At 38.9% G+C, this 15,249-nt stretch overlaps 1 protein-coding gene across 6 annotated transcripts in view; it reads right to left on the reverse strand.

The window, feature by feature from the left end:
• TTLL5 (tubulin tyrosine ligase like 5) overlaps nt 1-15,249 on the reverse strand; it is a 297,166-nt gene that overhangs the window by 271,927 nt on the left and 9,990 nt on the right. For all 6 annotated transcript variants that reach the window (XM_003260781.3, XM_030803999.1, XM_030803998.1 and 3 more), the window contains exons 4-5: nt 4,441-4,523; nt 2,495-2,601 (exon numbers count right to left, since the gene is read on the reverse strand). In XM_003260781.3, the coding sequence (XP_003260829.2) occupies nt 2,495-2,601; nt 4,441-4,523 (190 nt within the window). The remainder of the gene's footprint in view (nt 1-2,494; nt 2,602-4,440; nt 4,524-15,249) is intronic.

Genomic DNA, 15,249 nt, shown 5'->3' on the forward strand with positions numbered 1-15,249 from the left:
AACCTGTTCCACAGTTCAAATTTCTTTCCATGATCTCAGAAACTGCTTTGTCAAATCTAGGTACCACAAATATCTCTCTTTCTTATCTATGGCCCTCTTCTGAAATCCAGAGCAGAGGTACTCAATTTTTAGTGTACATAAGAATCACCTAGAGAACTTCCTAAAAAACGCATGTTCCTGGGTCTCACCTCTCAAAATTCTGGGATGAAGCCCAGGATTCTGCATTTTAAACAAGTACCCCAGAAGATTCTGATCCAGATGGTCCAGGACCCACACCAACTGCTGATTTAATCTACAACAGTAATTTCCAAACTTCCCTGTTACAAATTACCTCAATGCTTTTTAAATATATAGCTTTCTAGGTACATATTTACCTGGAAAGGTAAGGTAACTAGAAAGTGCTTAAATATACACCTTCTCTGGAGATGGTAACTTCCATGAATCTGCAATGGGACCTGAGAATGCATATTTTGCAAAAGTACCCTAGGTAATTCTTATCATTAGGGAATTATAAACACTGAACCAGAGGCTAAGAAAAAGAAAGCACTCTCCTACAGATGCCCCACATCAGTGGTTTTCAAACTTCTTTGCTTGGTACATCCTAGAAGAATTTGGGGAAACTATATATCCTCTTGCATGTTTAAGCTGGCATGTTAAGATTTTTCATCATAAATTTAAATTGTTCCAAAGAATGTGATGAATGGTAAATATTACATTAAGACAAAATTATAACACCACCTTTTTTTCTTTTTTTTTTTTTTTGAGACAGGGTCTCTCTGTGTTGCCCAGGCTGGAGTGCAGTGGCACAATCATAGCTCACTGAAGCCCTGACCACCCCAAACTCAGGTGATCCTCCCACCTCAGCATCCCAAGTTGCTAAGCACATGCCACCATGCCCAGCTAAATTTTTTGTTTTTTTTAGAGCCAGGGTTTTGCCATGTTGCCCAGGCTGGTCTCCAACTCCTGGGGCTCAAGCGATCTGTCTGCCTTGGCCTCCCAAAGTGCTGGGATCACAGACATGAGCCGCTGCACCTAGCCAACACCACGCTTTTAAGTATATTGAAGGGAACCTAAACAACATCAAGATTCAATAGCTCATTTTTAAAATGTTATTAAAGGAAAAGCTCCTTCTGTCAGTAAAATTTTCACTGTTTAAAATATGCTTTTTAATGAAGTTAACGTATGTACAGAAAACTATACAAAGTACACGGCAGGGCATAATGAATTTTTACAAAGTGAACACACCTGTGTAGCCACCACTCAGGTTGTGTATAGAACATTCCCAGCATGCCAGAAAAGCCTCCCTCAGACCCCCACACAGACACTATCCCCCAGTCACTCTTGTTTTTAATTCTTCCATTTCATTTCCCACAAACAACAGGTCAACCTAACATATTTAATACTTGTCTTTTACATCATATAATATCTTCTCTACAGCAAAATTATACATAGGAATTGACATATAATATTTTTAATTGCCTGTGATCATAAGGCTATAACTGTTTATATATACATGACTATCATTGCAAGTATTGTAGTGTACAATTCATCCAAACGCCAATGACACTCAATTCTGTGAACTTCTTCCTAATTATACATCAAAAATCACAAAATGATCTGTCACTAAAATTATGTTTAATGATCTATCAGCTAATAGCTACATTATATCATCCTTCAATTATTTTAAAAACAAACAAATAGAAACTACCATCATGCAACAAGGATTTGTTATGCTATTACTAGAATTCAATTAGACACCAATTTTTTTCTACCTTTCTTTGGAACCCTGAAAATTTCTACACCTAAGGACAATATACCAGACTAGGATTCTAGGTGAGCCATTCTTTAATAAAAGTGAAAAAACAGTAACTGTGAAGGGGAAGTAAGAAAGGCAAACCCATCATCATGAGGTATTCCCAAGCAGCTCAATTTTAGGAAAGAGAACCAGAAACTATCTCCTTTAAAACCATTCATGTCTATATAGCCCTTAGAAAGTGTTCATTCATGCTCAGGGATATGAACACAACAGTTGGATTTGCAGAGTGCTGTTCTGTACCAGAAAAATTTCTTCTTCTGGCCGGGCGTGGTGGCTCATGACTGTAATCCCAGCACTTTGGGAGGCCAAGGCAGGCAGGTCACTCGACGTCAGGAGTTTGAGAACAGCCTGGCCAACATGGCAAAACCTCGTCTCTCCCGAAGATACAAAAATTAGCTGGGCATGGTGGCGCAAGCTTGTATTCCCAGCTACTGGGGAGGCTGAGGCAGGAGAATTGCTTGAACTCAGGAGGCAGAGGTTATAGTGAGCCAAGATCATGCCACTACACTCCAGCCTGGGTGACAGAGTGATACTCATCTCAAAAAAAAAAAAAAAAAAGCCCTTCTTCTTCTTCATTTTCTTCTTCCTCTTCTTTAAGGACATTAATTACCTCTGCTGGCTACATGCCCCAATGTCATGTACCTTTAAATGAAGCAAAGCAGCTACAAAGAGCATTACCTGGGAAAGTGATTAACTTTTTGTGCTTCAGAGAGGGTGCGCAGTAAGAAGGGCTTCAGGTGGGATCCTGTCCACATTAGGTTATAGTCAGTGCTGCTTGGGTGAACCTGAGGGCAGACAGAAAGGAAAGAAGGCAAAAAAAATCAGAGATACCCCTTCTCCAAGAAAAGCAATGGCAGAAAAAGCCACAGTGATTTTTTCATCCACAGTGTACTCACGGGGGTGGCCCAATTAGTACGTGAGCCTAGTGAGACAAAAGCAGTGTATCACAGAACAAGTTCAAAGAATGGGAGGGCTGGGCAAATCCCAGATGCAGAAACTAAAATAAATTAACCCTTCTATAGAAGCCCATGATGTCTCTTAATATTCTTGCATTTCTTTCTCAGGCTATCCTTATCCTTGCAGAAACTAAGTATGAAGTGCTGATCAGAGATAAACCTTACAGTAGCAAACCAACTTAGAATTCACTCAGTCATCCATTAAAATTCTTTTGTCCATTAATTCAACAATGAGGCACCATGTTAAGTGCCAGAAATAAAAGAGCAACAAGACAGGATACAAACTGGTATCAGAACTTCCCTCATGGACAAGTGCAGTGGCTCATGCCTGTAATCTCAGCACTTTGGGAGGCCGAGGCAGGAGGATTGCTTGAGCTCAGGAGTTTGAGACTAGCCTAGCAACATATTAAGACCCTGTCTCTACAAAAAAAAATTTTTTTTAATTAGCCAGGAGTGGTGCCATGCACCTGTAGTACCAACCACTTGGGAGGCCGAGGCAGACGAATCACTTGAGCCCAGGAGTTCAAGGCTACAGTGAGCTATGATCATGCTACTGCTCTGCCTGGGTAACTCAGTGAGACTCCATCTCTAAAAATAAAAAATTAAAAAAAAAAAAAAACTTCCTCAAAATGTCTCTTACAAATCTCAAGCTAGGAACCAGACTTTTATCAATTGTCACAAAGTATCTATAGTGGAAGTGTCTGTTCAGCCTTTTTGCCTGTCCTTTTTGATGTTTACATTCCAATCTTCCAACTTTCTTTGGAGAATGACTTACTCCTTGGTTTTCAAGAACCTGCCAATCACCCACCCATCCCCTCCTGCAAGGAGTGGATCCAAACCCAAGCTAGGCCAATCATTCTATCTCTGGAATGTGATTTTTGAGCAAGGAAAGGCAAAAGGACAATGAATGGAGTCCAGCCACGCCCATGGCAGTGCCTTGAGAAGATGATCCTGAAGATTCCTGTTCCTAGATCCCTGGGGCTGTCCTGGTCTCTCTCCTTCCAAAGGCCTGCCTTTTCAGCTTTTTCTCTGATTCTGCTAATCCCCTCTGCATATCATTCTGACAAATCCCTTTTGGGTTTTTTTTTTTTTTTTTTTTTTTTTTTTTTTGCGACGGAGTCTCTGTCACCCAGGATGGAGTGCAGTGGCGCGATCTCGGCTCACTACAACCTCCACCTCCCAAGTTCAAGCGATTCTCCTGCCTCAGGCTCCTGAGTATCTGGGACTACAGCTGCACACCACCACACCTGGCTAATTTTTGTATTTTTAGTAGAGACAGGGTTTCACCATGTTGGCCAGGATGGTCTCGATCTCCTGACCTTGTGATCCACCCGCCATTTCACGTTGAGCAAAGTCCGTTCAGTTGCCTGCAATCAAAGAACCTTAACTGGGTATCAGACAATTCCTTATGGGCAACTGTGCCCCTAGTCCAAGCCCAAGAACATAGCAAGAAAAAATTTTTTTCTAAAATCATCTGGAAACGTTTTCCATGTATTGCAAGCAGAAACTGGTAAAGCCACTCCAAAATTCAGTCTGAGTTCTGGACCATCACTAAGCATTGGTCCCATGTACTTCCTAGAGCTGGCTCTGTTAACTGGTAAAGTCAGTTAGGTGGCTAGGATTTTCAGCTTATGAGCAGATCAGGTGAGGTAGTAAAAATAAACTTACTTCATGAAATCCATGGGCTGTCAGAATGCTGCGTACTAGGCGACTGTCCGTTCGTACAATCTTATAAGACAAATGATAACGTTCTAAAGAAAAACAGAATCAAGTTCAGTAACTAGAAAGTTAACTGTAAAAACAAAAATAAACTGTAACATGGTGGCTTAATTATACTCAATAACGTTACATGCTACCATTAAAACGACTATAAATAAGTTGAACATATTTTGGACCATGAGACTCTTTGGAGGTCATTAGACATGGATGGGGGAAAAATTACACCTTGGTTTTCACTAGTTTCTAGCTGAAATTTAACAATGGCTTTAATTAGGATTTTAAGCAACAAAACAGGCAGTATTAACATTATCTGTGACCCTGCCACCAACAAACATCAGATATTTAAATATTATTTTACAGTATAATTATCTCAAAATATCACTTATTCTCATAGTATTTAAAAATTATAGTAGTTAATAGACCTTCACTAGATTGTGTTATTTAATACACTAATAAAAAAGCACATGTCACAATTTCTTAAAAAATATTCTGATTACTATATTTCAATACAGTGTATTTGCTTTGTAATTACATACTTTTAAAAAATCTATTTTAAAACATTCTTCTGCGAAGAGGCCCATGGGCTTCTCCAGACTGCCAAAGGGATCTATTGTACCAAAAAGGTTAAAAACCCCTGCTCTAGGCTGGGCACGGTAGCTCACGCCTGTAATCCTAGCACTTTGGGTGGCCAAGGTGGGTGGATCACCTGAGGTCAGGAATTCGAGACCAGCCTGGCCAATATGGTGAAACCCCATCTCTACTTAAAAATACAAAAAATTAGCTGGGTGTGGTGGTACGCACCTGTAATCCCAACTACTTGGGAGGCTGAGGCAGGAGAATCGCTTGAACCCGGGAGGCGGATGTTGCAGTGAGCCGAGATCCTGCCACTGCACTCCAGCCTGGGGACAAGAGCAAGACTTCATCTCAAAAAAAAAAAAAAAATCCCTGCTCTAGATAGCCCTCTGTATCCTATAAATGCTGATTACCAGTACATCTTAGACCAGAGGTTAGAAACTGGTAGCCCAAGGATGAAATCCAGCCTGTAGACATGGTTGGTTTGTTTCTCATGGTGCTCTAAAAATAAAATTGAATTCATTGCTTAGCTTCTGAAATGGAAAGAATTCACAGAAACTCTAGATTTCTAGGCGTCTCTTAAAAAACATGGAAACCTGGGCTTTCTTCTCCAATGGCAAGAATCAGCTGGAGAACTGCAACTGCCCCGTTTAGGACAGGCCACACTCTTCAGTTCAGCACAGGACCCGGCCTGCTTCACTCAATCACATTTCCTGCCAGGGCCAAGTAAGCATGTGTGCTTGTGACCACGATGGGAGAGGAAAGTCTGAAACCATGTGAGATTTCAATATTTACTCTGGACCACTGAATTCAATCTCATTCTATGCACCACTACTAATTGAAAAAGTTAGCTAAGAATTCTGCTGAAGAATTTTTTTTAGAGGACTTCATATTGAACAGTTTCTGAATTGAACAATTCTGAATGATACAGACACTCATGGGCAGACTCTAGAACAATATTCAGCCTCTGTAGTCAAAGACAACAATTTCTTTTTCAAGTTCATGTGAAGATATTCATAAATCTCTGCTGCTACTTACTCAGCACTGGCAGGAACACCATGCAACGCAGACACAGGAGGATTAACATTTAAAATGTCAATCACTTCGTCCTTTTCATTCTTGTGGGCAGACTTTCAAAGCCAAGTAACAGTGTTATCCCAATGATCAGTCACTATTACTTTGTCTTTGCAGTATCATCATAAGAAACACTGCAGAATCACGTGTGGGAATGACAAGATAGGCTAAGAATATCTTGCAATGTCAAAAAAGGGAAATACTCAAAAACTGATTAGGGACATGTCGCTAAGAGCTTAAAAGGGCTCTTGAGGGTCAAGTTTAAGACAATTTGAACATAAAAATGAATAGTGACAGAGATAGATTATAATGTACTCTTATAAAAGAATCCACGTATCCACACTGATTAGGAGTTGAGAGGGAATATTAGTTTTCTTTTGCTGCTGTGACAAATTACGACACATTTGTTGTTGTAAGGCAAATTTATTGTCTTACAGCTCTGTGCATCAGAAGTCGAACACAGGTCTCACCAGGCTAAAACCAAGGAATTGGCAGAGCTGTGTTCCTTTCTGTGGGCTCTGGGTAGGATTTGTTTCCTTCCCTTTTCCATTCCTTGGCTTATGGCTTATGATCCCCTTCCTCTATCTTTGAAGTCAACCATGGTTGGGTGTAGTCTTTTTCACATCACAATACTCTGGCCTCTTCTACTTCCTTCTCCCACTAAAAAACCCTTGTGATTACATTGGGCCCACTTGGATAGTCCAGGATTATCTCCTTATCTTAAGGCCAGTTGATTAGCAACTTTAATTCCATCTACAACCTTAATTCACCCTATGCCATGTAAGATAACATATTCACAGATTCTGGAAATTAGAAGGTAGACATCTTTAAGGGACCATTATTCTGCCTACCACACAAGAGAAAGCTATTATTCACAGAGAATCCAGCTAATAAATGTAGAAGGAAAGATAGAAAGAAAAATCACCATTTTACAAAAACTATAAGAGTAAGTGATTCAAACAAGAATCAGTAGATACCAATGGGGAGAGGTTATTAGGGAAAAGGACACGCATACATCTCAAAATATCTTACCAGAGAATGCTTATAGCAAAGAGAAAAGGCACCTTTACAATGAAGCCATCTGGTGAACACAGTCTTAACCAAATGATCAAATGTGCCATCACCAATACTGCAAAATAATGGCATCACATACTCCCAAATGTTATACACTGGGGATACAGTTTCACTAAGCAATATTGCTGCAGATTTTTAAAAATCGGAATCTAAACATGTAGGAACCATCAAACATGGATAACAATCAAATTTAAGGATATCTGTAAAACACGCAGTCTAGAATATTTAAAAATGTCAATGTCATGGAAGACAAAAAAAAGTCTAGGAAATGGCTGTACAGTAGACTAAAGAAATATGACAACGAAATGTAATATTTGATTGGATCCTGAATAGAAAAACAAAAAAACACTATAGAAGACTAAATTGGAACAATGGGGAAATCTGCATAGATTAGATCTATGGATTAGATAATAATATTTTGCCAGTGACAGATTATTGTGCTTATATAGAATATGCCCTTATTCTCAGGAGTCACAAGCTGAATAATGTATTAGGGCATGTAATATTTTACTAATTCTCAAATGGTTCAGAAAGAGAGAAGCAAATATGGCAAAATGTAAGTAATTGGTGATTCTAGGGAAAGACTATATGCGTTCATTGTACTATTTTTGTAACTTGTCTGAAGGTTTTTAATTTTTCTAAATAAAACGTGTACAAAGATGAAAAAATATCCGGTCCTTTCATTATAACCATGATCACTAACATTTTTGCACATGAAAAGTCAAAGCATCATCAGCTACACAGTGACTGCTAGAAATAAGGACTGAACCCAATTCTGTGCATGTTCTGCAGTGCTTGCCCCTCAGTGCCCAGCCACAGGGGAGGTGATCAGTAAGGTGTGTGAGAAAATAGAGAACAGTTACATGGGGAATAAGAGACAAGGGGGAATAATAACAAGTCTGGGCATGGTGGCTCATGCCTGTAATCCCAGTATGATGGGAGGCTGGAGCTGGAGGGCTGCTTGAGACCAGCAGTTCAAGATCAGCCAGGGCAACATAGAGAGACTTCGTCACTACCAAAAAAAAAAAAATTTTTTTTTTTAATTAGCCAGGTGTACAGGTGGGCGCCTGTAGTCTTAGCTACTCAGGAGGCTGAGGTAAGAGGACTGCTTGAGCCCAGGAGTTCAAAGTTACAGTGAGCTATGATCACACCATTGTACTCCAGCCCAGGTGGCAGAGCAAGACCCTGTCTCTTAAAAAAAGAGACAGAGAAACCAGCCTGGGAAACATGGTGAAACCCCATCTCTACTAAAAACACAAAATTTAGCCGGGCATGGTGGTGTGTGCCTGTAGCCCCAGCTACCTGGGAGGCTGAGGCAGGAGGATCACCTGAGCCTTGAAAGGTTGAGGCTGCAGTGAGTCATGATCAGGCCACTGCACTCCAGCCTGAGCGACAGAGTGAGACCCTGTCTCAAAAAAAAAAAAAAAGAGAGAGAGAGAGAGAAAGAGAATCAGTATGTCTCTAGAGTCAAACTAGGGTTCAAACCCTGATTCTACCACTCCTCTCTGTAGCCTTCAATAAATTGTTTAATTTCTCTATGATCAATTTCCTCACCTGTAAAATGGAGTTGATAATAACAGTAGTTACTGCATAGAGTAACTGTAAGCACTAAATCAGTTAATACATGTAAAGCTATGAAACAATTATTCTACATAGTATAAATTATTTTTATACAGTAAAAAATACATAGTAAAATAGTCATTAGTATATGCACTGTACATAATTATACATTTTATATAGCAAATTAAAAAATTAAAATGGTCCAGGCATAGTGGCTCACGCCTGTAATCCCAGCACTTTGGGAGGCTGAGGTGGGAGGGCTGCTTGAGGCCAGAAATTTGAGTCCAGCCTGAGCAACACAGGAGAACCTGTCTCTACAAAAATTAAAAAATTAGCCAGACATGGTGGTACATGTCTCTAGTCCTAGCTACTCAGGAGGCTGAGGCAAGAGAGTTGCTTGAGCCCAGCAGGTCAAGGCTGTAGTGAGTTGTAATCACGCCACTGCACTTCAGCGTGGGTGACAGAGCAAGACCCTGTTTCAGAAAAAAAAAAAAGTAAAATGCTATCAATATTATTTCTCCTACTCCTCCTAATATAAAAGAAAAATACAACTGCCACCACACTCAGTGGCAAATCCGATTCTTCCAATATATAAGTAGTAAGCAGTGACAAGCCACTTCTAATCCATATCACCTAACTATAACCCAACTCAGATACACTGAACATGTTCCAAAAGAGTAGTGCAAAAAAAGAAGGGTGGAATGACAGAATGCAAACATCACTGCTGGGGATTTTCAGTTCATATACACTCCATGTCCAGTAGCCCTCTGTGTGCAATAAGGCTGGTGGGTAGTATATTTTAGACTAGAGGTTATAAATTGGTGACCCAAGAACCAGACCCAGCCTGCAGATGTGGTTTGTCACTCATGATGCTTCAAAATAAAACTAAATTAGCTGCTAAGCCATTGAAAATTGGAAAAATTCATATAAAAATCTAGATTTCTGGGCTTCTCTTAAGAAACCTGGTAGCTGGGCGTGGTGGCTCATGCCTGTAATCCCAGCACTTTGGGAGGCCGAGGTGGGCGGATCACGAGGTCGGGAGATCGAGACCATCCTGGCTAACATGGTGAAACCCCGTCTCTACTAAAAATACAAAAAATTAGCTGGGCGAGGTGGCGGGCACCTGTAGTCCCAGCTGCGCGGGAGGCTGAGGCAGGAGAATGGCGTGAACCCCGGGGGGCGGAGTCTGCAGTGAGCCAAGATAGCGCCACTGCACTCCAGCCTGGGTGAAAGAGCGAGACTCCTTCTCAAAAAAAAAAAAAAAAGAAACCTGGTAATGATGGTTATTTTTATGTGTCAACTTGACTGGGCCACAGGATGCCCAGATACCTGGTTAAATGTTACTTATAGGTGTCTGTGAGGGTGTCTCCAGAAGAGATGAGCATTTAAATATAGGGACTGAATAAAGTAGATTGCCCTCCCAAATGTGGGTGGGCATCATCTAATCCACTGAGGGCAAGAACAGAACAAAAGGGTGATTGGTTGAGCTCTCTCTCTGCCTGACTGGTTGAGCTGGGACATAGATCTTCCCTGCCCTCGACACTCCTGGTTCTCAGGAATTCAGACTCAGAGTGGAATCTATACCACTGGCTCTCTGGCTCACAGGCTTTCAAACTGGACCACCAGCTTCCCAGGGTCTCCAACTTGCAGATGGTAGATAATGGGACTTTTTAGCTGACATAATTACATAAACCAATAGCCTTATAACAACATTCATTCCTCCCTTCCCCCTCCCTGTCTCCTTGTATCCTATTGGTTCTATTTCTCTGGAACACTCTGACTAATATGTACCTGGGCTTTCTCTCCCGTAACAAGAACTCTGACTAATATGCCTAGGCTTTCTCTCCCATGACAAGAGTCAAATGGAAGATTGCAACTGTAAACTGAAGCTACCCAACTGCCTAAGAAAGAACCACCTCATCCCATGTTTTCTTCTGTATAAAAACACGAGGCAGAGCATGGTCCTCCTTGACTACTAGCAAACTGCCAAATATCCCATTTCTAAGCCTCGTAACATGCATCACATCAATTCCACCATAGCAGAGACCACAGAATTTCCTCTTCTCCAACCACTTACATGTGCCTCTAGAGGCAACTTGAAGTGCTAGGACCCCTAGCAAGTTCCAGGACTAACCACAGCAGAGCAAATGAAAACAAACCAATAATCTAACTGTCAACACAGAGAAGTACCTAGAGAGTAATGAAATGCCTTAAAGGGTTTAAACAAAAATAGCATGGGAAATCAGGATAAAGATAAAACTGACATTTTTGACTTGTACAACACAAAAATAACTCCCTTAATGGCAACACAGTGTAGCTGTGCCCTAGTATCAGAAAATTAGGTTACCTAGAATTAGGATTAGGATATCTGTGCTGTCGAATGTGTGTGACTAATAAGCACTTGAAATGTCCTTATTTAACTTTAGTTAATTTAAATTTAAGAATGAATACTTGATTCAGTTACTAGAAATCCTATTTTAAACAATCTGCCTGTGGGGAGGGGAAGAAACGATTGAGTATATGAATTTACTTTTTCAACTATAAAAGTTATAAAATCTAAATATAGACCTAATATTTCCAATGAAAATTTTGCAGCAAATTGAGATGCTCTGTTATGTTAAAATAAATACTAGATATAAAATATTAATGATTTTTTATATTGAGTAAATGTGGAAATGATAATATTCTGGAATATATTGGGTTAAATAAAATATATTATTAAAATTAATTTCACCTACCTGTTTCCTTTTACTTTTAAAAATAATTTCCTACTAGAAAATTTCAAATCACATATATAGCTTGCATCATACATCTATTGCTAGTATACACAAATACAAACTTACTAAATAAATACATTCAGGGACAAATTACAGAAAATTGCTTCTAAAAAAACTTCTAAAGCTTACTTTAAGCTGAAAATACCTATGTTGTCTCTAAAATACAATCCAATTTACATAAAGTACATACAATTTGGGAAAAAAACAAGGTTATAATGAAGAAAAGCCACATTCCTGGAATATTTCACAAATAAAACATGAGAAATCATATTGTACCAAAAATATTAATAGTGAATTCAGTGAAACATGTCATAAAGAGAAAAAACACAGTTGGCAACTAACACAATGAGATCAACAGAAGGTAACTATTGCCCCAGATACACTTCTCAGGGGTATTTAACCACAGACTTATGATCTGAACAGATCTGTGTCAGCTATTTCAGAGAGCCAAAAAGAAAAAAAAAAAAAAAAGTTGCAGACTGAGAGTATTTAACAATACAGAAAACTGAGGCAGCAACTAGCAAAAGTCATTCAAATTGTTCTTTTCATTAAGGAAGGTAAAGAAAATTATTAAGCCACAAGGAACTGGGAAAGATACAGAAAACTCAAAAACACAGAATTTGAGAAAAGTTTAGCAGCTTTTTCTTTAATCACAGGAATGTGTAAAGAAAAAGACTTATGGACCCTAAAAAATAGTAATTGCTTAAATAGATGACATTGATGGATATTATTTTCCAATAAATGTTAGATATTCTAAAAAAGAAGGGTCTGCTTATTGCCATAGAATACATCGATTACTTTATGTGACAAGCAGACCAAAAGAAGTATGTTTGGGGGGAATATTTGTTTTTATCCACCTTTTAACATTTTGGCTCAAATCATATTTAGAGGGAGTTTCTCAGCAAGGGGTCTTCAGTTACTCAGGCTTCAGAGAACATGAATGAACCACATCCCTTTAAATGGTAACTTAGCAACTTGCTGAGGGGATTAGAACACAAGGATCCTTGGGGAGGAAGGAGGATTCAAATCCCAGAAGCAATGCTAACAGTCCTCTGAACTCCTGACTTATTAAGGGACAAGACAAAAGTCATTTACAAGTAGAGTAGATCTTATTCAATCAGTAAAATAAGCAGCACAAGTTTTGAGCGCCTACCATGTGTCAGACATTAAATGACCTCATGTAATCCTCACAATATCATATTCTCTCCATTTTACTAATAATTTTACTAATAATGAAACTGGTTAAGATTTTACTAATAATGAAACTGGTTAAGACAGTCTAAGTCACTTGCCCAAGACTCACAGCTAAGAAATACCAAAGCTGGGATTTGAACCAATGGCTAAGAACCCAAGTGTACACTCTTTCCACTATACCACAAGACAGTTCTGATCCACAGTGATATAACCTTTGAAGATGGCTACAGACTAACACCAGGGTTCAGAGCACTGCTTAAAATCCAAGAGGAGCAGAGATAAGTTAAATTGATAAAATACAAACAATGCAGAAAACAAGAGAAAGCAAAAGTTGGATTTTTAAAGTTGGGTCTTTAAAATTATCAACAAAGCCAGGTGCAAATTCTCATACCTATAATCCCAACACTTTAGGAGACTGAGCTGAGAGGACTGCTTGAGGCCAGGAGTTCAAGACCAGCCTGGGAAACACAGTGAGACCCCCATCTCTACAGAAAGCTTTTTTTTTTTTTTTAATTAGCTAGCCATGGTGGTGCACACCCACAGACCTAGCTACTAAGGAGGCTGGGGCAGGAAGATCACTTGAGCCTAGAAGTTTGAGGCTGCAGTGAGCTAGGATTGCACCACTGCACTCCAGCATGGGTGACAGAGTGAGACTTTGTCGCTAAAAAAAATAAAATAAAAATGATCAACGAAATTGACAAACCTCTAGCTAGACTAAGGAAAAAAGAGAAAAGACTGAAATAACTAAAATCAGAAGTGAAAGTGGGGACATTATTACAGACCTTACAGAAATTAAAAGGATTATAAAAGAATACTATGAACAATTGTATGCAAACAAGTTAGATAAGCTAAATAAAATGGACAAATACCTAGAAACACATAAACTACCAAAACTGACTCAAGAAGAAATAGAAAATATGAATAGACCTAAAGCAAGCAGAGGTTGAAGGGAACCCATTCTATGAGGCCAGCATTACCCTGACACCAAAGCCAGACAAAGGCATCAGAAGAAAACTATAAATCAATATCCCTTATAAATACAGACAAGAAATGTTCAACAAAATACTAGCAATTAGGCCGGGCATGGTGGCTCCTGCCTATAATCCCAGCACTTTGGGAGGCCGAGGTGGGTGGATCATGAGGTCAGGAGTTCAAAACCAGCCTGCCAACATGGTGAAACCCCATCTTTACTAAAAATACAAAAATTAGCCAGGCATGGTGGCGGACGCCTATAATCCCAGCTACTCAGGAGGCTGAGGCAGAGAATTGCCTGAACTCAGGAGGAGGAGGTTGCGGTGAGCTGAGATTGCACCACTGCACTCCAGCCTGGGTGACAGAGCGAGACTCTGTCTCAAAAAAATAAAATAAAATAAGATAAAATAAGATAAGATAACATAACATAACATAAAATAAAATATAAAATAAAATAAAATAAATAAAAAAAATAAAATAAAATAAAATACTAGCAATTACACTCGGACAAAGTGGGATTTATCTCAGGATATAAGGGAGGTTCAACATACAAAAAGTCAGTCAATGTAATGTACCACATTAATAGGCTGAAGGGGGAAATATCATTTCAGTTGATGTGGAAAACGCATTTGACTAACACCTTTTCATGATAAAAACACCCAACAAACTAGGAATAGAAGCAAACTTTCTCAACATGACAAAGGACATTTACGAAAACCCACAACTAATATCATACGTAATGAGAGAAAACAGAAAGCTTTCTTCCCATGATCAAAAACAGGACAAAGACACCCTCTTTCTATTCAGCATTGTACTAGAAATTCTAGCCAGAACAATTAGGGAAGAAAAAGAAATAAAAGGTATCCAGGTTGGACAGGAAGAACTAAAATTCTCTGTATTTGCAGATAACATATTACATGCAGACAAACCTAAACATAAAAACTATTAGAGCTAATAAATGAGTGCAGCAAGGTTTCAGGATACAAGATCAATATACAGAACTCAGGTGTATTTCTATACACTAGCAGTGAATAACCCAAAAGTGAAATTGAGAAAACAATTCTATTTACAATAACATCAAAAAGAATAAAATATTTAGGAATAAATTTAAACGAGGTGGTATAAGACTTGTACACAGAAAACTATAAAACTGTGATGAAACAAATTAAAGAAGCCCAAAAAATTGGAAAGACATCCCATGTTCATAGAAGACTTAACATCATTAAGATGGCAACACTCTCAGAAGTGATTTATAGATTCAATGCACTCCCTATCAACATCCCAACAGCCATTTTTGAAGAAATGGAAAAGCTGATCCTAACATTCATATGGAATTGCAAGGGACCCTGAATAGCCAGAGATCTTGAAAAAGAACTATATTAGAGGACTTACAATCTGCAATTTCAAAACTTAATACAAAGGTACAGTAATCAAAAGAGTATGTTACTAGCATAAGGATAAATGTATAGTTCAATGAAATATTAAAAGTCCATAAGTAAACCCATACATCTATGGTCTACTGATTTTCAAAAAT

The sequence above is a fragment of the Nomascus leucogenys genome, chromosome 22a (assembly GCF_006542625.1).
Source record: "Nomascus leucogenys isolate Asia chromosome 22a, Asia_NLE_v1, whole genome shotgun sequence".
Classification (NCBI taxonomy): Eukaryota; Metazoa; Chordata; class Mammalia; order Primates; family Hylobatidae; genus Nomascus; species Nomascus leucogenys.